Raw genomic sequence first — 24,464 nt, forward strand, 5'->3', positions numbered from 1 at the left:
AACCTGTTACATACGGAACTTTTGTTGTGGTACTTTCCCAAGTACTCAACTTTTAATGCCTTCCATTTAAAAAACTAAACAATCAAATCATTAATCAATTGTGGAATTCTCTTTTGATGATGTTACAAGTATTTTGGGGTTTCCTAAACCAAATTTGTTGTTTGATTTTTAGGAAAGGATGGGGAATATGTAAACTGTCCAGTTACCTGCAAGCAATCTGCACTTTCCTAGAAGCAGGATCTGTACTTTATCTAACTGCACATTTCTTACGTTCTTGTCAGTCCTGTCCCGTTCTAGGCAGTTTTCAACTATCTGGCTGTCTGACAGAAATGGAGAGCTCTTTATCTGTGAACAGCAATGTTCTCTTGTTTCTCTTCACTCCACTGCATTTCAGCATGTAACCACTTGTAAAGGGAAAGATACAGACAGTGGTTGACCAAGTTTTGAAATGTATGATCTATCTTCTAATAGTGTTTTATTCCCTCTTTTCCTCCCTTCTTGCCACTCCCCCACCAGCCCTTCTGATTTATGTTGTATTTCTTTACTGCAAGGATCTCTTTTCCACTTGAAAATCCTGGTGCATTTTAGATGTCCAATATATGATTTCAAATTTAAGAAAATAAGAACTTCCCAGAGGTCTGAACATTTGAAATTATTTACAAACAAATGAAAGTGCGTTAGGGTAATCCTCCCAAGGGCTGGTAGGGTTTCTGTGTGTTCACAGTAGGCGTGATGCACTAATAGTACTTAGAAATAAGGATCAGTTAAATTTATATTCAGAATACAGTTTAACTGCAGATTTCCTCCTTGACTATGGGCAAGGCATTTAACTTCATTGTGGGCAGGTTTTCCATCTGTGGTAGAGGAAACAACACTACTCTTCAGGTTTTTTCTGCAAACTGTGTAAGTACTCACAGTCATCCTTGCATTGCTCTTAAGGTGCAGAGTATATGAATAATATTACTGTACATTAGAAGTTGGTAACCAAGTTTCATTTCTATGAATTTTTTTAACAAAATACTTTAAATGAGATTGTTTGCTTTATTGTTACACAAGTATACCAAGAAGGCAAATTAAAAAGGCAAGTAAGTCTAACATCAGATTTGCCTTCTTGGGAATCAAACCAAGATTTTGCATCCCGCAGTATTTCTGCAGAGCACTTTGGTAATATTGAAATCCTGCTGCAAAAAAACAGTGTGTGTACAGTTTATTTCTGTAACACACACTGGATATTCAGTTGAAGTAGAGATGACTAATGTAGATTTGTATGCAGTTTTATGCAAATCCTGGGAAATACTGAATAAGCAGTATTAATTGTTTTTCTCCTTTCTTTTTTTAGGATTTGTGAGTGATTTTCATTGTGCTGTACCACAGTGAAGAGGTATTTTTCACTTCAAGATACCTTGCATTAAAAATCATGGTAGACAGTTTAATAGTTTCTTTGAGGTAAGTGATGCAATAAAACATTTAAAATCTTATTTAATATGCTCTTAACACACTGCAGTAAATTTCAATTTGGTGGTCTCTTGCTCTGCTGTTAAAAGTGTCTGTATCGTAGGAGGGTAAATAGAAATCTGGTCCCAAGACCAAATACTCAAGTATATGCATACCACACATAGCATTCTTTGGTGATAGTGAAAAAAGAAAGTTCTCAATGTTTGTTCATGCTTAGAGCATCTGTTAGTGTGTGCCAGTGTGATGGTCTATATTACTGGAAGTTCCTGTGTTTTTTGATGAGGCTGTACAATTACAGTCACTGGGCTTAAATTGCTGATTTACATGTTTTAGTACCTGTGCTGCAATTCATTCACGGATTTGTCTTATGCATTCCTGAAACAGTTTGCCAGTGGGCAAACATAGGAAAGACCTTTCAAACAGCTTTTCTAACAAAGGAAACATTCAGCTGTTTCTAAGCTGGTCTGGCCGGTTCTGTCCTGTCCTTGGGCGAGCAGATTCAGAGCAGACAGGCAGCCCTGGTGCCACACAGACACAGGCTGACCTCCTGCAAGAAGACAGCTGAGTGCTCTGTCTTTGGGATGGAGTCACTGTGACACCTCTGCTCCAACCTTGCTTCTCCTGAGTTTGAGACATCAGTATTTGAACTGCAATTTTGGCACCTTCCTAATATGCCAGGGCAGATTTTCAATCAAAATGGATCTGTCACACATTACTGGCACTACCAGCGTTATCTTTCCCCTTGAAAGATGACCTGCATAGCTCCTCCCAAGCTGTCCCAGACTTGGGCTGTTCAGTAGATTTGGGAGGAAGTTGGGAATTTTAGACAAGAGCCATACTGCACTAGTCAGTACTGATCACCTTATCTGGACAATCCACAATTGGCCATAATATTCCTCCATAAAATGTAGCTACTAAGGGATAGCAAGATGTGAGAGATCTGCTTTGGTACCCTCTAGCTTCATTCATGCAGAGCTAACACTCACTGCACTGACTAGGAAGAACTCTGAGAGGTGTTCTAAATGAGGTGCTAAATTGCAATTATTTTCATGCTACTCCTACAATAGACCTAATATTGCTTTGCTTTGTGCTGGTGCCTCCAAACCTTTCCCAGCTGTTTTTATATATGCTTGTATTTAAGTTTCTATTTTATGTTTTTATATTACTGGCAATTGGTGTTGCCAGTAAAAGAAAGTGAGAGAGTTTAAAGTCTGACTTTGCTTCACTGGGTGCTTGGCTCCAAACAGTGCCTTAACTATGAGAGCAGGGGATGTACCAGCAAGGTTCCTAGAGGCCTGATTTATACAGCCATCAACCAGCTGCAGCTGGTACCTCACCTGTTCAGGTATATTTGAAAAGTTTGGCCTTATTTTGAGAAGCCCTTGTTCTTTTTGACTTTTCTGCATTGTGAGGATACCTGAACCAAACACACTGAAATTGGAGAAGCCTATTTTTGTAGCTTGGGAAGCTTAAAGTTAGTCACGCATGACAAATAAAAAAGCCTGGTCCAGAGAACTTAGCCAAAGCAAGCTGCTGAGGGAAATAACATTAAAAAAATTAAATTGCCACACACTGATTTGAAGCTAGGGGCTTACCTCAGGATAGCTTAAGTATTCCTGGCAAATTTCCTGTGTGTTTGAAATAGTTGCTTGATACCATTGTTTCTGACTGATCAAATTGCAGATACAGAAGCACATTGAAAATCTATCTTTATTGTCCTTGAGCCACATACATACAGATGGTGATTGCAGTGCAACCTCCTTAAAGAATGGTCAGGAAAAGCCTGGCACAGAGTAACCACACATATACTAAAAGTTTACTGTTTAGAACTGAAAACTTTAATCTGGTAAGTAATTTGCTTTGAAGATTACAGTTCTCATTCAGCTCACAACTCACAACCTTGTGTATGATTTCAGAAGAATTTACACATGGAAATCTGTAGACTGTCAGACTGATCAGAAAAATCCTGTCCTGATGAGGATGAAATCATTAATTTCCTTATGGAAAGTCTGAACTTTTTTTTACATGCTCTGAGGGATTATAGGGAACAGAAGCCATAAGGGAACAGGGGTGGGTAGGAAGGCTCTGAAATGGAAGTTAAATATAATTTGCAGAGGATGTAGGCTGGGCCTATCAGATACTGCATTCCACCTACTTAGATGCTTGTCATTTTTCATTGAGAAGAGCTGGGAGATCACTTAAACACTTAGAAAAGAGATAGGCAGGTGAGCTGAAGATGGACTTGATGCTTTGATTTTGCAGTTTGGAGGTCTGATTTCTATTTCTGCCTTTGATTTCAGAAGTGATTTGCAAATCAGGTTATTCATTTGTGCCTTTGGCTTCCATGTACCACTTTGTGATTGGTTCCTGCTCTGAACTGCATGTTTTGACTCCTGCTGTGATTTCTTTGTAGTGTCTTACACTGGCTCTGATTTCAGCCACCTCCTCTGTATTTTGTTTTATCACCAATGAACGCTTTGTGAAATATCAGACTTCCTTCTAACACAATTTTTAAAGGGCTTCTTTTTTTTTTTTTACCCTAAAATGATGTGGCAGTAAAGAAGTAATGACTTTTTCTAGCCTTTCACTGGTTTATTGCTTTGATAGAGAGGGGCATAGACGGTGAGGTGATCATAGGCCATGTGCAATCAGTACTTACCTAATAGTTTCTTTTGCAGTATATTAACAAGAACAAACACAGACTACACAAGATAAACATTCTCCCTAGCAGAAGAATATTTGTATTGGTGGCAATTAAATGCTTACTATTAAAAAAAAACCTTTCTCTTTAGGAGGTCTGTCTCAAAAAATACCTGAAACAATAAAAATTTTTTAAAGGGTCACTGGGTAGGGAGCAAAGGAAGGAATAGGAAATGCAGCTGTGAATAGGAAATGCAGCTGGATTTTGTCTGGTCTGTTAGTTTGCAGATGTATTTTATATCCAAATCCATCAGTTTTACTTCTGCATTGAAATTCAGCAAACCATTAACAGCTTTCCCCCTTATACATACTCTTTGTAGACTGAAAAATCAAACTCCTGGTACAAATAAAGATACCTTGATCTTATTTGCCATACCTGTCCATGTCTTCTGGTGAAGGGGCTTGTTAGAAGGAGACAAACCAGTCTCTGTTGCAAATTATAGTAAAAAAATGACTGAGCTAACTGTGCCTAAGTTGTAACAGGCTCCTAGGAGTCACTAAAGGGGTGAGGCTTGACAGAACAGTTTGTTTGGGCTTGGTTCCCATTATGACTCCTTTCACACTGAAGATGTGGGGACTGGGGCGATGCTTGGCTGCTTATCCTGAGTCTCTGGTGGGCTGTGTTTGCTGCTTTCCATCTTCTGTGCCCATTAGGTTATTCAATTTTCACAAGTGTTAGGCAGCTGGGGAAGTACCTATTTTCTGTTCCCTGTGTGCTGAAGGTGGAGTGTTCATCTGTAAAATGAGGAGGCAGAGGTAGAAGCAGATGTGGTCCACAGAATGTGGACCACAGAATGTGGGTGAATTCTTACTTAGCACTTTAGAAAACTTGCAAAGCATATGCCAGTTTCACACCAAATGCTGAGGAGTTAAAATGTGCACTGCCAGGAATTTTTAAATTTAAACATGAAGTTATATGAAATACCATCAATGGATTCAATTTGGTTCACTTTTGCTTTATAGCTGGACAAATCTATGTATGAACCTGGTTCATACGTTCAGGTATGAGCCTGCTGTGAACAGAATTTCATAAGAACATTTCATACACTTTAGTACATCTGCTTTGGTTAGCAATGGTATTCATGTGTTTACATATCTTCTTGCAGTGTGAAGCCCTGTAAGATGTTGTAGATGTGTGGTTTGTATTAGTGGTAATTACCTGTTCTGTTTCACTCTTTGCCTTTTCAGACTTCTCAGTTCCCTAGCAGTGCTGGGATTTCAGCTTGTCATCCCACAGCCTTCAATTGAACACAGAAAGGTAAGCATTAGAAACATTCAGACTTTGTGTACTGAAAGGTAAATGTGAAAGGATTAGAGGAAGATGTGTAAAGCAATGCAATCTGAATAAATTTCTGGGAATGGCTTCTGTTTGTGCATATGAGGCTTTTTGGTTTCTTTTTTTTTTTTTAATGAATATATGTGTGGTTGAAAGAGGCTCATCATGGTTACTTAGCTGAGTAATTGTATAGAGTATTATAGGTCATAAATAGTTACTAAGGCTTTGGAGCATTTTCATCATGCAAGACATGGAAAAAAGAGTTCCTGTGGGTGAGAGCAGACATGGAGTGAGTGGAGAACCACCCAGTTGCTCACAGGCAGCTCTTTCTCTTGCAGAGATAGAAGTGTCTGAAACAGAAGCTGGACCCAAACCACTCTGTTGTTATTCAAATTGCTAGAGATTGGAGCTGGAAACTGCTGGAATTTCCTGTTGTGCTTTTGTGGATGGTTCACTCATCCTAGACATTGGCATCTCTAAGCAGGCTTGCAGCCTGCACACTTTTCACCATGCTCAGCATTTGGGAGATCTTGGCTGGAATCCTTGGGTTTTGCACTGCTTTTCAGGAAAGTAGTGGACAATTTGTAGAGAAACAGAAAGCAGCAGGGATTATCCTTAAGAGATTTTAAAATCTTACCTCTGATGCAAATTTGAACAAATTCATATTGTTTATTCTAAAAATTGGAAGACTGGTGCTGGAGGAAGATATAACCTTCAAATACTTTTGAATACTAAAATGAAGGTTGTTTTTTTCTGTTTGGAGTAGATGAGAAGAAACAGATTTAGACTGAGGCAAAGGAAACTTAGGTTTGACATTATAAAACACTTGCTATGGTAATGATATAAAGAAGATTATATTGATTCAATAATATTTAGAATTTCCATGATGTAGGTCTCTGTGAGTGTGTTGGACAAATGTTTATTTGGAACAATGTGCAGGTGTTGCTAATTCTGCCACAGATGTGAGGCAAGACCCCTTGAATGCTGTTCTGTCTCTTCACACTCTCATCACATTCACTTCATATCAATGTTGTTCTCATATCTTAATACCACTTGGTATCTCATATCTATTGGTATTCAAACACAACCAATTAATTACTGAAGGTATCAAATAACCTGTTTAAAAACAAGTTTGCTTTTTACTATAGGCTTTAATATAATAATCCAGGATGTGTATTTTTTTGAAAACTATACTGGTAGAATGACATAAAAGACAAGTTTGCAGGGTTTGATTTTTTTTTTTTTTGTGCATGTGCCACTGTCTTTAGGGTAAAAAGTGATTTGGACAATAGCCTCACAGGTATGGACTAGAAACCTGAAGCTGTCTCATTGTCAGAGTTCCAGAAGAAGACAGAAGTCCTGTTAACTCCTTGTGCAGCCTATTTGTAAGACAAGTTAAATAAGGTCAGCAGTGATGGGGTCTGAAACTGGCACAGTCCAGTCTGCAGCGAGCTGTCCAAGGGCTCTATTCTAAACTGCAGGGCAATTTAGTATTTTTGCCTATCTTTCATCTCTTCTCTTTTGTTGTGCAGTTGAGATGGTCAGGCTGCTGCTCTGGTTTCAGTATTCTGTCTGATTAGACATTCTTTTGTAACACTGACAGTGGAGAGATGCTTCAGTCCAGCTTCCAAATGGCCTTAGGGGGAATAAATCTACTAACTAAAATAGAGTAACTCAGAGAAACAATTGCTTCATTCTGGGAAGCCCCGGAATTAATTTAGATAAAATCAGATTCTTTGTTTTCAATTGAATGAGAAATGCCACGGGTCTGGAGTGTGTTCTATACTAGTTAAAGGGACTTAAGGGCATGGTAACCACCTTGGAGACATCCCTTTTACTGAGGACAAGGCACAAGTTTCCTAGTGACAATCTCACAGGCCCCCAAGGCTGGCTGTCATTCTCAGCTCTTACCCTAAGGGAGAGGATTCTATTCATGCCAAACTGTGTTTAGACTGGAACTCTGTATTTATTACACTTTTCACAAACTTTCTGCCCTACCTATAAGCTCCATGCAACAGGGGCTGTTAGTAACTCTGAAGGCCAAGTCAGATGTGTTTCTGAGTGTGAGTTCTCAGCTTTGTAGCTCTGGAAGCTCTATCTATTCTTTTCCTGCAGTAACCCCACCATATATTTGCTGACACCTGTGTATTTCTGGGTGGATATCTCTGCTGTTTGGCAGGGTTCTTTCTATCTGAGAGGAGCTCAGTTGTACAGAAAGAAAGAAAGGGAGAGGAGGAGGATGAGGGATCTGATGAACAATTTTAACAAAACACTCAATAATGAAAGTGGTGTTTGCTAACTTTCATATACACACTCATAGGGTACAGTATGGGGAATCAAAAAACTAGAGCTGAAGTCTAATGAAACATTAGACCATACCCCAATTCTTATTGTGTGTTTATTTTGCATTAAGCTAAGCATGATTTAGCAGGTTGGTTCCTCAGATGCACACACAAAAATCTGTTTCTGGCATAACGGCATGAGACTGATAGCTAGAAGAATGAGCCAAATTACTTCCATAGCAGGAAGTGCACATATTGGAATTAAGACTTGGGGAAATGACAAAAGCAGAGGCTGGGAAGGGAGGGCTGTGTTCTTCCTTGCAGTCTAGGCAGGGTGAAGCTCTGCCCCATGGTCAGCAGTGACTCAAGTGTGTAACTTGTCAGGATTTGCTGAGCTGGAACTCAGCTCCTGCTAACAGAACCACAGCAAAGTCACTGTGGTCTGCCTGGCTGGGCTGTGGAACTGAGCTGGGTTGCACTGGAGAGGCTCAGTCACCGTGGGTTTGCACAGCTGCTGTTCCTTTGCAGCAAATGGTTACAGGTGTCACCCCTTCTTTTCTGGCAATGTTTTTGTTTATAGGATAACTGCTGTCCGTTACGATTGTATTTTCATCCACATCACTTATATGAAACACTTCCAGCTGCAAGGGAGTCCATATTTCTCTTGCAGTTTTTCACTGGTCAGTTTATCTGCTTGTCTTCAGCACAGATGCTTGACTTTAACTGTGCAGATATACATCTGCTCCTTTCATAACCCTTGTTATGAAAGTCTTTCTAGCTAATGATGCTGCTATTCTAATTGCAGTAATCCTTAGGAAACAGGAGATGTGATTTAGGCCATGTGAAGACTTTCCCTTTAAAATTAGCCTTTTAGTACAACAGAATATTTAGAACAACAGCTGAAAGAATTTTCTTACTATCTCTGTGTTGTTACTAATTCCCTGTCCTTGATGGTGGGGATTAAAGTGGTTAGGAAATAAAATTCATCTTTGTCTGGGGAAAGGAGACAGGATAAGGATACATTATTTTATGGGAATATACTCTGAAAAATCAAGGCCAGTGTTTTTGTTGCTTTTAATCTGCTTTATCATGGACCTCTCAACTTTTATTTTTATCTTTAAATTAAAAAATACTGACTTCTTTATGCTTAGAGCAGGACTGTGTTTTTCTGGAAGAAAATATTAAAATATCACAGTTCAAGTTGGATTCCAGTGCAGGTGAGCTTTCAAAGTCATAGATAAGTTTTTCATCTTCTTTCAGAGCAGTTCTGCATGCTAGTTCTGTCCAAGCTTTGGATGAGAGTGGGGATAAAGACTAGGAGCTTTTTGGATTCACAGATGAGTTCTTCTGTTAGGGAACGTTGCTTTCTGTTTTATGACAGCTTGTCCTCTCTGCTTCTGGGGTGATCAATTGGTGCATGACTCACCGAGAGGTCTGGGGAGCTGTTACAGCACTTACAGAATAAATAAAATGTGTATTTCTACCACATGTGGATCCCAAAGAATTTTTCTAAGCATAGAAATAAATAGAATGGCAACAAATTTGTCGCAGTTGTAGATGGCTGACCTTGATGGAGGAGGCCAAGGGTAATATAAGCTTAGTGACCTAGGCCACAAATGGTAGTGAATGGTGAGGAAATACTTCTAAGAATAAAGAAACCTAATTTGTGATATAATGAGGGCCTGATTGTTATTGTCTTTACCTTACTGTAAATGAGAAGCAATCCTACCACGGATAAGGAATGGTTGTATAGAAGTGGTAGAAGTGAGGTCAGGACTGAGCTGTCTGTTACTTGAAAGCACTTAATGGTCTCACAGAAGAGTGGAAAGGAACCTCTTCCTTAAAACACTAATCTCCCAGAGTGCAATGGAGGTGGTCTTGGTGTGAAAAATTAGCCACACTTGGAGGAAGCTTCAAACTTTGTTGGCACAAAAACTGTTCTGAACCTTTTTCAGAGCTGTTTACTTTCTAGACTATTCAAATAATGTTAAGGTTTCTTCAGATGTGGTCAGAGTTGGTTGAAGGGGCAGTTAAGCTGTCCAGGCATTGTAACTCCCTTCAGTGATTTGTGAATACAAAGGTCTTCTATTTCCAGGCTTTTTAGCCCTTTAATCTTCACAGGCACAGATGTTCAGACAGAGATTTTATACAAAGAACTGAAAGCCAAATCGTTTAAGCTGGTAATATTTACACTTACCACGTACTGTAAAATTCAATGGTTTACTACTCCTCTGATTAAAGGCTTCCAAAATGCACTGAAGGATTAAAATAGCTGAGCACACGAACTAGGCAGACGTGTACACATTGTGTCATGATGTTTTGTTTGGCCTCTGCTCCATTTTTCTGCTAGCCTTGAGAGAAGTTATCTGCAAGTGTTTTTTTTTTTGGCATGGGGAGGGCTTGGTAAATTGTTTTTTATCAAGCCACCAATGTCCCACATGTTTCTTATAAGAGGGATAAGAAATACAGTTGTTGGAAATGAACATATATATAATGGATTGTAAAGCCTTGCTGGTGGGAAATTGTCATAGCTATATCAGTATGGACTTTATTGGAAATCAGCTGAGCTAATGCTGGAAGAATATTCCCTTAAAATGCTTAGATTGGTGACAGAATTAAAGGACTTTCATAGATCTGTTTACAACACTGGCAGGGAAACATAATAATGTTATACTTGAACAGGTTCTAAAACTAAACTAACATTTCCTCAGCCCATTCAATATTTGGCACACTCTGCCCTGGGCAGCAGTTCAGGTCTCATATCTGGGAGTCTGACTGATTTTGTTTTTACACTCTGGAAATTTTAAGAAGGTAAAGTCCAGCTCTTACTTTGTGGTTTGATCAATTCTATTCACAAAAGGTGAGTGTTCATGAAGAATGTTGTGTTCATCTCATCCCAAGTATGGCCTATGCATTTTAAAGGGTATCAATATACTATTTCACTGGTGTTTTGAATCTTCAGTCAGTCTGAGCCTGGCTGTGGTAAAAGCTGCATGCATATCCTTTGTGACAGGCTGTGCCCTAATGAAACATTTAATTAGTCAGAAGTGTAAGATAAAGAAAGTGCAACCCTGGAGTAATGGAACAAATAAGGAGTCATATTTTCCAAGTCCCTTGATACTCCTTTGCTAACAATAGGGACAGTTTGGTGTCACAGTGTGGGTTATCATATGTGGGGTAATGAGAAGGACCCTGGAAGAGACAGTGAACCAACACCTAAAGCCTGAAGGGTTTTAGGGAAAATTAACAGAATTTACAGGGGCTCTTTGCTCTGGGAAGCACAGGACAAAGAGGGTAGTAGCAGCTGGAAGTAAGACATGCTGGCTTCTGTTAATTCCACTTTACATCCAGTGTATGAACATGGGTTAACTCAGAGAATACCACTGGTAGTGTTTTTCTGAGCAGGTGATAAAATGTTCTTCTGGATACAGTTTCTTTGCCTTTGGGTGAAAGCTTTGCCTGTTATATCCGTTTCAGATGTATATTTAGAAATATGATGTAGTTTTAATTTGTTCATGAGTCCATTTCCATTGTGGGCATTTACCCAGAAAAAAGAAATTACTGGATAATATGTTAAAAATTAAATCTATGAAATCTAATAACGTTGTATCTAAACTGAAACGGTAAAAAATATCAGAAATGTCTGACTTGGTTTAGATATTTCCAAGTTGAAAGCTTGCCATTGTCTTGTTCACCTTTTCAGTTTTGAATTTGGATTGCTATAGCATGCTTAATATCTACAGGATACTTAGTAACATTGGCTAAGGCTATAACAGCTTAATTATTTAGCTGGCTAAAAGGTATATATGTCACCAAGCATTATAATCATGATTACTGTGAAATTCCATCATTGCTTCATATTTGGGGTATGGTATGCAGCACTGCATAGCCGTGTAAGAATGTAGGAGTGGAAAAGGTGCTGAGAATGAGGAATTCCTTACAAAAAGAAATTGAACAGATTAGGACTGCTGAATTTCAGAAAGAGATCTTGGAACTGGATTGTGTTAGCAATTGCAAATCAGACATCATAGCATGGTGAAGGAGAATACAAAATGATCATTCTTCAGTTGTCACTAAGAAAAATCTGGGAGACATAGTGAAATGGCCAGGCTGCATGTATGACCAGAGCAAAGAGAAGCACTTTCTCAATATAAAATGTACAATCTTTTGGAAGTCAAGACTAAAAATATGCTAAAAAATGTATTAATTGTATTCATGGAGAATAAATTCAGTAGTGGGTATGAAAAACAATTGCAATATAGTGTTTAGCTGAAGGAGGCCCTTAAATTACTGTAAGCAGAAGGACCCTGAACATCTCTGAATATGTCCTGGTTCTTACACTGTTTCCTAAAGTTTTGCTTCTTCCACTCAGTCAGAAGCACAGTACTGAGTTAAATGGGCCTCCGATCTAAGCATTTTCCACCCCAAAACTTTTCTGAACAGTTAATTTGTATTTAAGCTATAGTTTAACAGTATTTAAAATTAGGGTTTGTCAGATCACCACTGTGTTGTCTGCCACTGTCTTCCTGCACAACAAGTTACATTTTAAATAGTTGTGGCTTTCAGTTCAAGTGACATTTCCTCTTCAGGGACATTCTTGCATAGTATAGTTTCAACAACTGCTGCTGAAATCCTGAGATGTGGATCTTATTTCTAAATTCTGACAGAGGCAGTACTAGAAATTGGCACTGGATTTCTATACCTTGTGTACTCCTACTTTTTGCAGAATTTTTGACTCAGGATCAGAATGATTGGTGATTACAATGAATTAAAGATAAACAATTTTTCTATTTAAAATGTCATCTATGTCAGCCTGCTGGTAGAATGTTTAATTCCATATGATTTTAGGAAAAAAACCCCAACAAACTCTTATAGAATAAAACCCATATGTAGTGCAGCTCCAGTGTACAAAAGTGACAAAATACAAGAAAACTGGGGAAAGAGAACAGAAAGGGATGCAGAGAACTGGTGAGTAAAGGAAGGTGTGACCCTGAAAGTACCCTTCTGAAAATCCAGCCTCAATTCTGTTTGCCACTCACTGGTCAAAAGGTGGCAGGCTGGAAGATATTTGGTAAGAGTCACTATGAAGAAAATTTCTCATTTAAGGAATCTTTGATAACAGGAGTTGATACAGTTGTAGAAATTGCAAGCACTTGCACACCAGAAAACTTGTCTTTTCTTTACATTGTTTATTGCACAGCTGCATGTAGTGAATGGTATTGTGTCCACTTCCAAACTTCGGCTTAAAATAACTGAAAAATGTGTAGGAAAGAAAGAAAGGGGGAATTAAAGGGAAAAAAATGGAGTAGAGCAAAATATTTGGTTGTGACTAACTTGCAGTAAATAAAAATCTTGGTGGTGTACTTATAGTTAGAATGAGTCTAGGTCTCCTAGAGAAGGAATCACTCAAGAACTAAGGGAAAGTAGATTAAATGGGTTGGTTGATCTCTATTTATGGGCTATGTGATTCTCTTAAAGAATTTACTCTCATTACTTAATTTGGCAAGAGAAGTTCAGTTTGCATTTCACTTATTCCCCAGTGCAGGCTCAGACTCTTCATTTCAGAAAGTGTGCTTTAATGGGCAGTTCTTAAAGCAGGGACCTAATGTCAGGGATCTCTGAGGATATGGTGTGTCCGAGAGGTTCTGAAACACTTCAGCTGAATCCTGTAATTTCACGTGTAATTTCTTGGCTATATCACAGAGCTGTGGCAGAATTTCTTCTTGGTTACTAAGTTATCTGGAAATCACAGGATCAAAGGAAGGGAACCGGCCTGTGAGTGCTGTAACTCAGCTCCTCTGCCCTGGGGAAGGGTCACTAACACCTCGTTTTCCTGATAGAGCTTTAGGATTGCTCTCAGTGCTGCCGGGATCTCCTCGGGCAATTTGTTCCCGGCTTTGTTTGCCTTCTCTCTAAGCAGTTTCTTGGTTTAATTGGGATCACCTTTAATTAAATTTAAATCCGAATGGTTATTCATGTGTTGGCTATAAACAACACACTCAACACATGAGTTTCCTGCAAAGAGAAAAGTAACAGCTCATTTTTATGTTCTTCTTTAACTAGCTGGATTAAACATTCTTGTGCTGTGTCTACAACTCTTTCACTCTGAGGATTAGGGGGTGTGAAATTACTTTACATTGCCTTCGGTCATATGAGCATCATTTTATCTGAACCAATTCTTGCTGCAATGAAGTTTGGCAGCTGGAAGGTTCTCTCTGTAGCAGGTTGACACTTTTCACTATTCAATTTCTATTTCTGCAAAATGGTACATTTCTTATGTTAGTGAGAACCTGAATTGCTTGTAGGTTACAGTTTTTAGTTGTTGCCTGTGTGAGTGTCTTTGGCATTTAAAAAAAAACAGGTGTACTGAGAACCATTGTAGGAATGATTAAGTAGTCCAAACAAGTGAAACCTTGTCTGATTACGAAGAAGTATTAGTTTTATAGTAAGTAAATTTTACTGCAGACTGAGTTCAGACCAGAAAAGTGTCTCTGTTTGTAGTCATTACAATTTTATATCTGAGGTGGAGCACATTAATTCATAGTGTAAGTATGGGCAGTGAATATTCACTGGAAAATTCACAAATTGAAGAATAGTTTGTTTAGTTGGTCAAAGTGCGAGCCAGTGGTGTTCTGTTACTGGATATGGAAGCAAATTTAGCAGCCAGAAGGACCTTGCTGCATGTTCTCAGTTTGACATTATGTGGTATTAGATTGTACAGGCTCTTGGATATTAAAGGTTGATGCCAAATGGGGTATGCACAGGAAAAAATGCATTAAATACAGGGACATCTGCTCCTGTTTTCAAATGACATGGAAGAAATGGGTAACATATCACACTAATGCAGATGCTTTTTATTAATCAGGAGTTATAATTAAATGCAGTTTTTTCTGTGGTTGGTGATGAAAGTGTGATTGCAACCTCAGATGGGGGAACTGTTTCAGATTATGTAGACCACAACTGACTGTGACACAGCAGCAGCACAAACCCTGTGCTGGCTTGCTTGTTGCACTGTAATGCTGTATTCCAGCCATGTTTCAGCCCATGTTCCAGCCCAGCCTGTGTGATGAGGAGGGTGTGCTCCCTGGCACACTGGGGCACAACTCAGTTACCACAGCCTGGTGCCCGTGATGAGACACCCAGTGTGCAGATGGAAATCTTATACAATATACAATACAATACAGTTGTTATACAACAGTTATACAATAGTGCTGTTACACAATAGTGCTGGAGGCAAAATCATTAATGGAAGTTATGGGTTTAGGTTCTCATGCTGTGAAGGGGGAAAAAGAGACAAGACAAGGCTGGCTTTCCAAAGCTCATTTTGAGGTAGCTGCACTAGAATAGGGCTGGAGAGGTACAGCAAACATGTTTGTGGACAGTGCCTTTTCTTGTCTCCCAGCTGAATTGATGTATGTGTGTTCTTGTTGGTACAAAGCTTGTTCAGAGTACTAATAACCTACTTAAAGGATTCTCATTTAAAAGAATGTTCTGCATATTAATACATGTGAGACTCAGATATTGGGAACTTGCTTAAAAACTTGTGATCCAACTTGTTGGCCAAGAGAAGCAAGAGAAAAACTGTAAGTTTGAGTACTTTGCTCAGTGCACAATACTGAGAAATCCTGACTATATCTAGCTTCAAGAATGGGTAAACCTTGGAGATGGGGATGGGTGATTGTAACCTCCTGGTTGTGCTGCTACCTTTCCAATCAAAAGGTCAGGGTGTGTAAAATATTTGCCTTGAGGGGTTAACTCTCCTTGTGGAAAGACCCTGCCCTTCCTAATCCTTCCTAGTGTCCTTCATGAGAAGGGTCCTCTGCCTTGGGGGCTCTTTTTTTCACTTGCCTTGTGCTGCTGAGTGGTGAGTATGGACTAAGTGGCATTGAACTCCAGACCAAGAATTTATCTTTTACTGAGATTTCCGTGCATGTGGGATTGAGTGGATCATCCTGAAGTGGTAATGCGAGAACTGGGGTAAGAGTGGTAACTTAAGTGTTAACTCTAGGAGCATTTTGGGTTGGTTGGAAATCAACCTGTCCTCTTACATTATTGCCTTTGTAAAAGGTTCCACATTAGATGGGAGTTCCTGAAATATTATTGCAACCACCAGCACTCTCCATTGTTGAAGTGTCAGAGTGCAGCAGAGCAGTGAGTGTCTGTTAACCCAATTTCATTACCAAAAATGACCTTATTTCCTGCTTTTGGTAATATTAACACATTTCCAAGCTTTGCATCATGCAATTTTTCCATTGCTGAGAACAAAGAAAATCTATTTTTATCCAGACAGTCCAAAAGGAAAACCAAAAAATAACCCAACCCAAAAAAGCAAACGAACAAAAAACCAGCACAAAACCCAGAACAAGCAACCCCAAACTTTTTGTCTCCATGTTTGATGGCTGTAGGAGACCTCCTATACTGGCAGTCCTTTGGCAGGCAGGGAATAAGACATGTTACTTCCTATGCCATTCTATTTCTCTCGTGACTGCGGAGCGAATGGCTGAACGCCGGGCTATTCGTGCTCCCCTGTTGTCGCAGTGTGAATTCCGGTTGCTAAGGCTGTGCGTTGTGTCCGCAGGTTCCGCAGAGGATAGAGGAGCAGGGCGATGCTCCCGAGGACGGCGGCGGCGGCGCGCCCGGGCTGTGGGGCAGCTGGGGCCCCTGGTCCGCCTGCTCGCGGAGCTGCAGCGGCGGCGTCATGGAGCAGACGCGGCCCTGCCTGCCCGCCTATTACCGGGAGCGCGGCTACCGCCGCCCGGGCCGCCACTTCCCGGCCGCGGACCGCGCCCTGCCCCGCCACGGCGCCCACCACGAGGACCCGCTGTCCGCCTACCCCGGCCACGTCATCTCTGCCATCCGCACCTCCGTGCCGCTGCACAGGAACGAGGAGCAGCCCTGGGCCGCGCTGCGGAACAGCAGCCAGGGCGGGCGGGCGGCGCTGCGGGGCAGCCGGCACTCGCAGGGCGCCGGCCCGGACAGGAGGTACGGGCGTGCCGGGCTCCTGCGGGAGCTGGGCTTTGCACACCGCCAGGGAGCTGTGCAGCCACCCAGAATGGCTTTTACAGTGTTTACTGCCTTCAAGGCCCTCCCTCAACTACTTACGTGATGTCCAAAGGCAGATGGAATTAACCTACCATTTAAGCAAATTATTTCACTTCCCTTTAAGATTTGTGTTGTGATTTATTGAGAGGTTTTTCCTTTTCTGCTGCACTCTCATTTGACATTTCCATTAAATATCAGAACAAATAACTGTTCTCTAATTGTATTCTTAACTTCAGTAGCCAGCCTGTTATTAATTGGTTAAAAAAACTAACTTTTTGTGTAAAGGATGGTCAACTATCTGTTGACTTTAGTTCTACTCAACACTCTAGTTTTGCTTTGTATGTCTATTTGTTGCCTCTTTGTTTTCTGTTTTTTCTTTTTTTATCCTACCACCTCTTTTAGCAAAATTTCCTGTTTGTTTAATACATAAAGTATTTGAAACACTATAAGTTTTTATTAATTTAACAGTAACAGTCTTTAAGGCTGGGTGAAGCTGTGCTGTTACAAGTAATTCCAATTAATTTTCCCGCTGTTGGAGAAACACTGCTTTATCCACTTAGATACCAATGTATCAGATTTGATTTTTTTTTTTTTTTTTTTTTTTTTTTTTTTTTTTAATATGTGTGAAAGGAAAATAGATGTGTTTCCAGTCTGGAGGCTGAGCAGAACAGGCATGGAGATCCCCTTGGATGGAGCACTCCTTTAATGTCTGTTCTCTCTGTCTTTCCTCTGAATATGTATTCCAGCAGCTCTCTGATTCTTTCTCTCTCAGCTCTCTTCTAGGAGATACATGAAGAAAAGTTTTTTGGGGTAGATGACAAAAACACCCAAACCAAGCAGAACCCAGTCCCTGCCCACAAACATAACCAAAGAAACCTTCCTTCATGGCATCTGCATCTTTAAGATTCCTAGTGAAGCAGTCAATTGTAATTCCCTTTCTAAAGATATTCTTCTGTCCTTAACAGCCTAAGAAAGAATATTACCTTGAGGCAGTATTCCAGCCTGACTGGAATAAGACAGTAGATCTCTGTTGCTGCTGATAAAGACATTCTCAACCCCTGCAAGAAACTCTGTCCATATAAAAGAATACTTGAAAATACAATTAACCTGTTAAGCTCCTGCCTGTCTCAGTGAAGCAAGAGTTTCAAAAATTGGGACCAAATGTTCAGATGTTGATCTTCTCTGGTGTTGCCAATTTCCTTCATCACTGGCTTTGTCTTTGTGTCAAACCCATGCAAATGATAGCCTAGACCTGCTGAATATAAATTCAGTGTGGCACTGATGGTCTTACAGAAGCTCAGGGAGTGCCAGAGACAGGATTAGTAGTGTTAACATGAATGCATTGAGACAAAAGTTGTATTTTATTTTTTCTGTTTTCCTACTTAATAACTGGCTGTAATGCACTTCAGTTCTGGGCTGTGCAGTGTGAGAGCCCCAGGTTGTGGTGCATGGCTGGGTTATTGCTGGCACTGAACTGTCAGCACAAAGTCATCCAGAGGCTCTTTGCTCTAGCCCTTGGCACCTCTGTCTCCCAGGGAATCCCAGCTGGCCTGCCTCTGCTGCCTCTGCTGGGCTTCCATCCCCACTGCTGGGCTGTCCCTGCTGCTCTGGTGGCCTCTGCAGGCCAGCACAGGCTGGAAGGGTTTGGAGCAGTCACTGCAGGATTGGCTGGAACATGAGAGGATGGTGAGCAGAAAATGATACTGACTGTGTGCAGAACTGGAGCTGTGGTATTTCCTAAGAAATGCCTTGCCATATGAAATATTAAAATGCTCACTTTCCTGTATGATGGAGGTGTTTGCTTTTGAAAATTCTTGTGCTTTCCTAAGCACAGTACAAGCTTCTGTACTACAGTTGATTTTCCACCCCCACACACTCTGCCCCTTGGCAAAAGACTGGATTCAAGGTCAGTGTTTTAATCTTACTTGCATAATAAGTTATTTCCATCTTGTGTTAGGAGTTCCCTGGTGGCTTTAAAGCCTGTTGTATTGCATAACTTTCAGATTCCTTGGTGGTGACTGTAAAAACAGAATGAGAACAAAAAATGTTATTTGAAAATGGAATCATTTTGAATGACAAACCTAATAGTTTTCCTTGATTTACAAAATCCAGAGTAAAAACTTTCTTTAAAAAGGAAATTACTGTTCCCATCAGGTATATGGAAAATGGATTTCAAAATGTGAGTTACTCTACACATAATTTTTATACTGTAGAACTGTTTAGTGTTCACTAAAAGGATGATACTGGAAATTCATGTCAGTCTGTTAAATAACACTTGTGTTTTCACAATTTGTACAGTCAGTGGAAACTTTTTGGGGTATTTTTATTTACTGTACTGAACTTTTTCTGAAAGCTGTAATTTTAGCAGACTTCCATAAAACAATAAGAGAGGAATGGACATCTGTGACTGAGATAAGCTCACATTGATAACATGGTAAAATGAAATTGGATGGCTGCCAAGGCAAAGACTTTTGACAGCAATAGCAGCCCTATACAGCAGACCAGTGTGTTTGTATCATTTACCAGCAAGTGGAAATGTTCTCTGCCTGCTTTCAGGCAGCTGACAAAGAAATTATTATGTTTTTTTTTTATCAAAATCCAAAATAGAATTTGTATATAACAAAATTTGCTGTACCTTGTCTTGAAGAGGATATTCACATTTTCAGCTTTTGAAATTTACTTTAGTTAGGCATTAGAAGTCAAAACTGCATGAGAAGTTCAGGGAGAGTGAGGTTTGAGGTACCTACAATTAGAAGTCTGGTTTAAAAAATTTCAGTGCTCCCCTATTTAACTCGGTGAAGTAAGAAGGTTCTTGCATGATTGAAATGTGTTAATTGCAATCACTGTTTGTACACTGGCAAAGGCAGGGAGCTTCCCCACCTTTGAAGAGCTGAGTTTCCTGTAGCACAGACTTGGTTTGTTATTTTTTACCTAGCTAAAGTGCATGAAGAACACCACACACTAAGACCAAACAGGAAAGAGAAGATAGTGAAAAAATATTAAAGCATTTAGACATCTTTATTGAGAGGCACATAGAGAAAAGTAATAAGGGCATGCAGAAAGATAAGATGCTTTAAGAGAAAAAGGAAATCTTGAAGGAAATATTATTCATGGACTAGGTTTTAGTACTTCTTAAATGTTGCATTTTCAATTCTCTGTTTTGGTGATGGAGAAGACAGAACCACAATTTCTCACCAATGTGTTGAATGTAGGATGTTTACAGCTGCCAAATTCACTTTCTCTTCACCTAAGCTTTGGTGGCAGAGCAACAAAGCTCAGTGTCCACTTGTGTAAGCATGATACGTACTTTGTATCTGGGGTCATAGGAGCAGAAAGAAAAAAAACTACAATTATCACCAGAATAATGAAATAACTAAAGCATTCTTGCATAAATAGTGCAAGTTAAAGAAGTATGTTAGTAAGGAAAGGGCTTCCCTAAAGCAGTTCTTGTGTATGTGGAAGAAGAGTGAGAGGAAAAATTTGCAGTGAGGAAATAATCCAAAAATCATCAACTCACATGGCTGTAGCTCTGGGTCTTTATTCTGCTGCCAGCAGCTGACGTGCAAGTGTGCTGTGCTGCTCTGTACCCTGCATAGGGTCACTTTGCATTTCTGGGCCTTTGAGCAATGGAAAGGAAGAGTGCATCATTTAATGTCAAACCAGAATTTCCTCTCTGAAAGTATTTCTTTTGCCCACTCCCAAAGATGCTCTGACCAGGCAAATGTAGGTCACTCTGCTGGCAGGGCTACAGTTAACTTTTAAAAGGACAATTCTGTTATTTCCTTAACCAGTAGTCACAGTGTTGTGATGCAATTTCTGTGACCCGTGCTAGTCAGTTTTGATTCCTAGAGGTGGAAAAATGTGTGACTGCTGGACCTCCACATTCAAGAAGGTATTATTTTCTGAAGTTGTGAGGCTTTATATTTATTGGCATGAGTGTTTGCTTTTCTTAGTATCTGGAATGAAACCCAGCTCAAGTACTTAGCTACCCCTGTTTTCATTAAATCTCTCATAGAATGAAAATGTGATGGAGCCCACTGTGGTTATTAAAGCTTATTGTGGGTTGGTGTGTGTACAGAAGGAAGATAGGAAGAGAAGGGTTGGATCCCTTTGTTAGGACAAATTTTCCAGAAATATCTAAGAGCAGCAGTGGTAATCAAGGAATTCATGTTGGTAGCACTTGGTGGATATAAAGCTGTGTGAAGAAGGTGTTTATTTTCCTTCTGAACAAAATTCTGGACAGGATCTAGTAGCAATAATGGTCAAATGAGGTGTTTCTTCACAAAATGAGTAGCTAGTTGGGATGGTTGAGGCCTCAGGTTGACTTTTTGCTGACACACTTCTCATCAGGGCATTAATCCCCGTGACATGCTCTAGGTCTCATTATTATCAAATTAATACCAGTTTTTATTATGCTACTGCAAGCATGCTTTGAGTGGGATTACCAGAAATAACCCCCTAACACAATGCTGTTATTGCAAACCACCTGAGTTTTCTTATTCTTAATACTGACCATTTCAACCCTTCCTGAGCTGGACACATTGAAGGAGGGGAAGTGAGAGCACTGCTGCTGTTTAGTCAGGTACCACTGAATTATTGCCCCATCAGTGAGGGCTAGAAAGAACCAAACCTCCTATAAGGAGGTAGGGCATCTCAGCAGAGGTATGAGGTCACTTGCATTGAGTTTTTGCTGGTTTACCTGCCAACTGCATGGTTGCATTATTCAATCAAATCTTAAGAGGTTAAGAATTGCCTGGGATCAGAGGTATTATTGAAAAAGAGGATTGAAGTATTTGGGTTTGAATTTTGAAATCCTATCTCGGTGTTGAATGTCACATAAATGAGGTTATACAGCATTTGCTGAGAGATCAGTAAAAGCAAATATACTAAGTTATTGTACTGGGCATATTGCAGCTATGCTGAACTGGGATATCAGTGGTGATCTCTGAGGATGGAAAATTTCATTTAAGATAGTCCACATCCCATTAATTAAACCTGTTCCCAAGAGACAGGTTATTTAGTGACCTTACTCTTTGATTTTACTATCTCAAAAAAATGTAAATATCTTTTCCTCCTAACGTGATATAGAAATGAGAATTTTTGTGGTGTAATCTTGTATAATCCATTTTTCTTCAGAAGAAACACTTTTTAGGCATTGTTGGCTACTGTGTGAATTCTAGCAGTTGAATTTGTTAGGACAAATATGCTCACAATGATTTTACTACTTTTATGTATGTGTGATACATGGAAAGCAGTGTGTATCCACAAATCATGTGTGGTTACCAAAGTTACCAAAATAAAAAAGGCAGTTAGTCCCCTTGCTTTAGTTAATGAAAATGCCAATAGTGAGATGCAGTGACAGCCTGCCCTGTTGAGCTGCCCTGCAGTGTGCTGCTGAAGGGAACAGTGTGCTGCAGTGTGACAGAATTTGGTGCTGCTGAAGGGAACAGTGTGCTGCAGTGTGACAGAATTTGGTGCTGCTGAAGGGAACAGTGTGCTGCAGTGTGACAGAATTTGGTGCTGCTGAAGGGAACAGTGTGCTGCAGTGTGACAGAATTTGGTGCTGCTGAAGGGAACAGTGTGCTGCAGTGTGACAGAATTTGGTGCTGCTGAAGGGAACAGTGTGCTGCAGTGTGGCACAGGTTGGTGCTGCTGAAGGGAACAATGTGCTGCAGTGTGGCACAGGTTGGTGCTGCTGAAAGGAACAATGTGCTGCAGTGTGGCACAGGTCGGTGCTGCTGAAGGGAACAGTGTGCTGCAGTGTGACAGAATTTGGTGCTGCTGAAGGGAACAGTGTGCTGCAGTGTGGCACAGGTTGGTGCTGCTGAAGGGAACAATGTGCTGGTGTGGCACAGGTCAGTGCTGTTGGCCCTGCTTTGCAGTGTGTGATGCTCTCTCAGAAGGGCTGCCTGAGCTCTTGTGGTCAAACATTTCACAGGGGTGTCTGTTCACTGCTGTAAGGCCGGTTTCTAGACCAGTGAGCAGACAGGCATGCATTTTGTAACATGAAACAGTCAAAGGGCTCCCTTCTTTCATTCATGTTTAAATGATTTTCTCCAGATTGATTCTGAGCCAGTGAAAAGTGAGTACATGGAATGCAGAGCAGCACAGGCTGTGGTGCAGTGGAAGTGGCAATGCACAGTGGCTTTTGATAGGAATCAGCCTGAGTGGTGGGAGCTCTCCTTAAGTAGATGGAAACCTGTTCCCAGATCCAGTAGATCAATCATTTTTGTTAAAAAATTATTCCTGTCAAAGAATCTGCTGAAAGACTGTTGGGTATAAACTCACTAATAGTTATGAGCAGTATAAGACAGTTTATTCTGTGACTTAAGGGGGAAAAAATTTATGGTGGAATCTTTTTAAAGTACACCTTGTTAACTGTGGGCCTAATAATATACAAAGCGTGAAAGAAAATTAAAAGCAGTAGGAGGGCTGGAAAGTAAATGATTGACTTGGGCAATTGTAGGCCAGTCACAGTTTTGAATTATGGAGGAAATGCCATGGATTAAGAGTGCATGTCTGAAATTATTTTAAGAACATTATCTAGTAATAAAAAAAAGTACATTAAAAATATATGTCCACAGTGATCCTGTTAGCAGAAATTCACATAATTAGGACTAGGCTTTTTCCAAGTTGACATTTTGTGTCTCCAAGGACTTTTCCATCTCCCCCCTTTTTTTTTTCTTAATCACATTTTAAATATTTGAGTAATATTTCAATAGCTTAATTGCTGACAGGAATAGCCAATAAGTCACTTTCAGTTCTTCAGAAAAAGAATCAAGGCAACTCTGTACTAAATAGTCGAACTGTGAGTAGCTGGGTAGTGTCCTTTAAAACCTTTCAATTAATTACAGTAATGTAGTGCTGCAAAACAGATAATTTGCTATGACCTCAAGTATTAGGTTAAATATTGGTACAGTTCTCCACAGAAATAGATTTAATTAAGTTAGAATGTATGTAATTGATTCAGTTACAGAGGACTTTGCCTACTAAAAAGCAGTTCTGTTAAAACCATAATGAGTAGATAAATTTAAGTCAAAGAGCTTTGATAGGCATCTAAGGGGACTCAGCTCCTTTAGAACTAATTTTCTACCCAAAATCAAAGAACTGCAGTTTTGGAGCATTTTTTAAAATGGAAATTAATAACAGCAATGCCAAAGCACAGATCAGCATAATTTAAAAGACTTTTGCAGTGGTAAATAATGTGGAATATCTTTTGGGAAATAAAATATAAATAAAATTTGTAACCTGTTTTCTGTCTTCCACTTTCATCTTGCCCATAAAACCTCTGTTTCTTCTGATAGATCAGTGTTAAGTTCAGCTTGAGCAGGTGTTAGCTCTGGGTGGATTGATGTGCTGATAGAGCACAACCACAGCCAGCAATACTTCAGAGAATGGATTATTCTGAATTCCCAGGTGAGGAGAACCCACAAGAACCCAGAAAATGCCAGGCCCTGGGCACCCAGAAGTGCAGCTGGACCAGGCTCACTGAGGACAGGGGTTTCCTTAGCATATTAGAAGACTTCAGTGTTCATTCCAGGACAGGACTCCTGGTAAAGGAAGCCTTTGAAGGTTTTGAAAAAAGCATCAAACTTGACCAAACTTGATAAAATTAAAAGAAAGATATAGATGTTGTTATTACTCTATCTGCAGATCTGTGGTGAGATTCTGTTGTCTTTTCATTAGTGTGGTTGTTGTGACTGGGAATA

At 39.9% G+C, this 24,464-nt stretch overlaps 1 protein-coding gene across 3 annotated transcripts in view; it reads left to right on the plus strand.

Annotated features, from left to right (window-relative positions):
* The window catches only part of THSD4 (thrombospondin type 1 domain containing 4), a 241,699-nt gene that overhangs the window by 19,002 nt on the left and 198,233 nt on the right, over window positions 1-24,464 (plus strand). For all 3 annotated transcript variants that reach the window (XM_077785884.2, XM_085588694.1, XM_085588695.1), the window contains exons 2-4: window positions 1,340-1,446; window positions 5,344-5,413; window positions 16,292-16,695. In XM_077785884.2, the coding sequence (XP_077642010.1) occupies window positions 1,418-1,446; window positions 5,344-5,413; window positions 16,292-16,695 (503 nt within the window). In that variant the 5' untranslated portion in view covers window positions 1,340-1,417. The remainder of the gene's footprint in view (window positions 1-1,339; window positions 1,447-5,343; window positions 5,414-16,291; window positions 16,696-24,464) is intronic.

This window comes from Lonchura striata, chromosome 10 (genome assembly GCF_050655825.1).
Source record: "Lonchura striata isolate lonStrDom1 chromosome 10, ASM5065582v1, whole genome shotgun sequence".
NCBI classification, from domain to species: domain Eukaryota; kingdom Metazoa; phylum Chordata; class Aves; order Passeriformes; family Estrildidae; genus Lonchura; species Lonchura striata.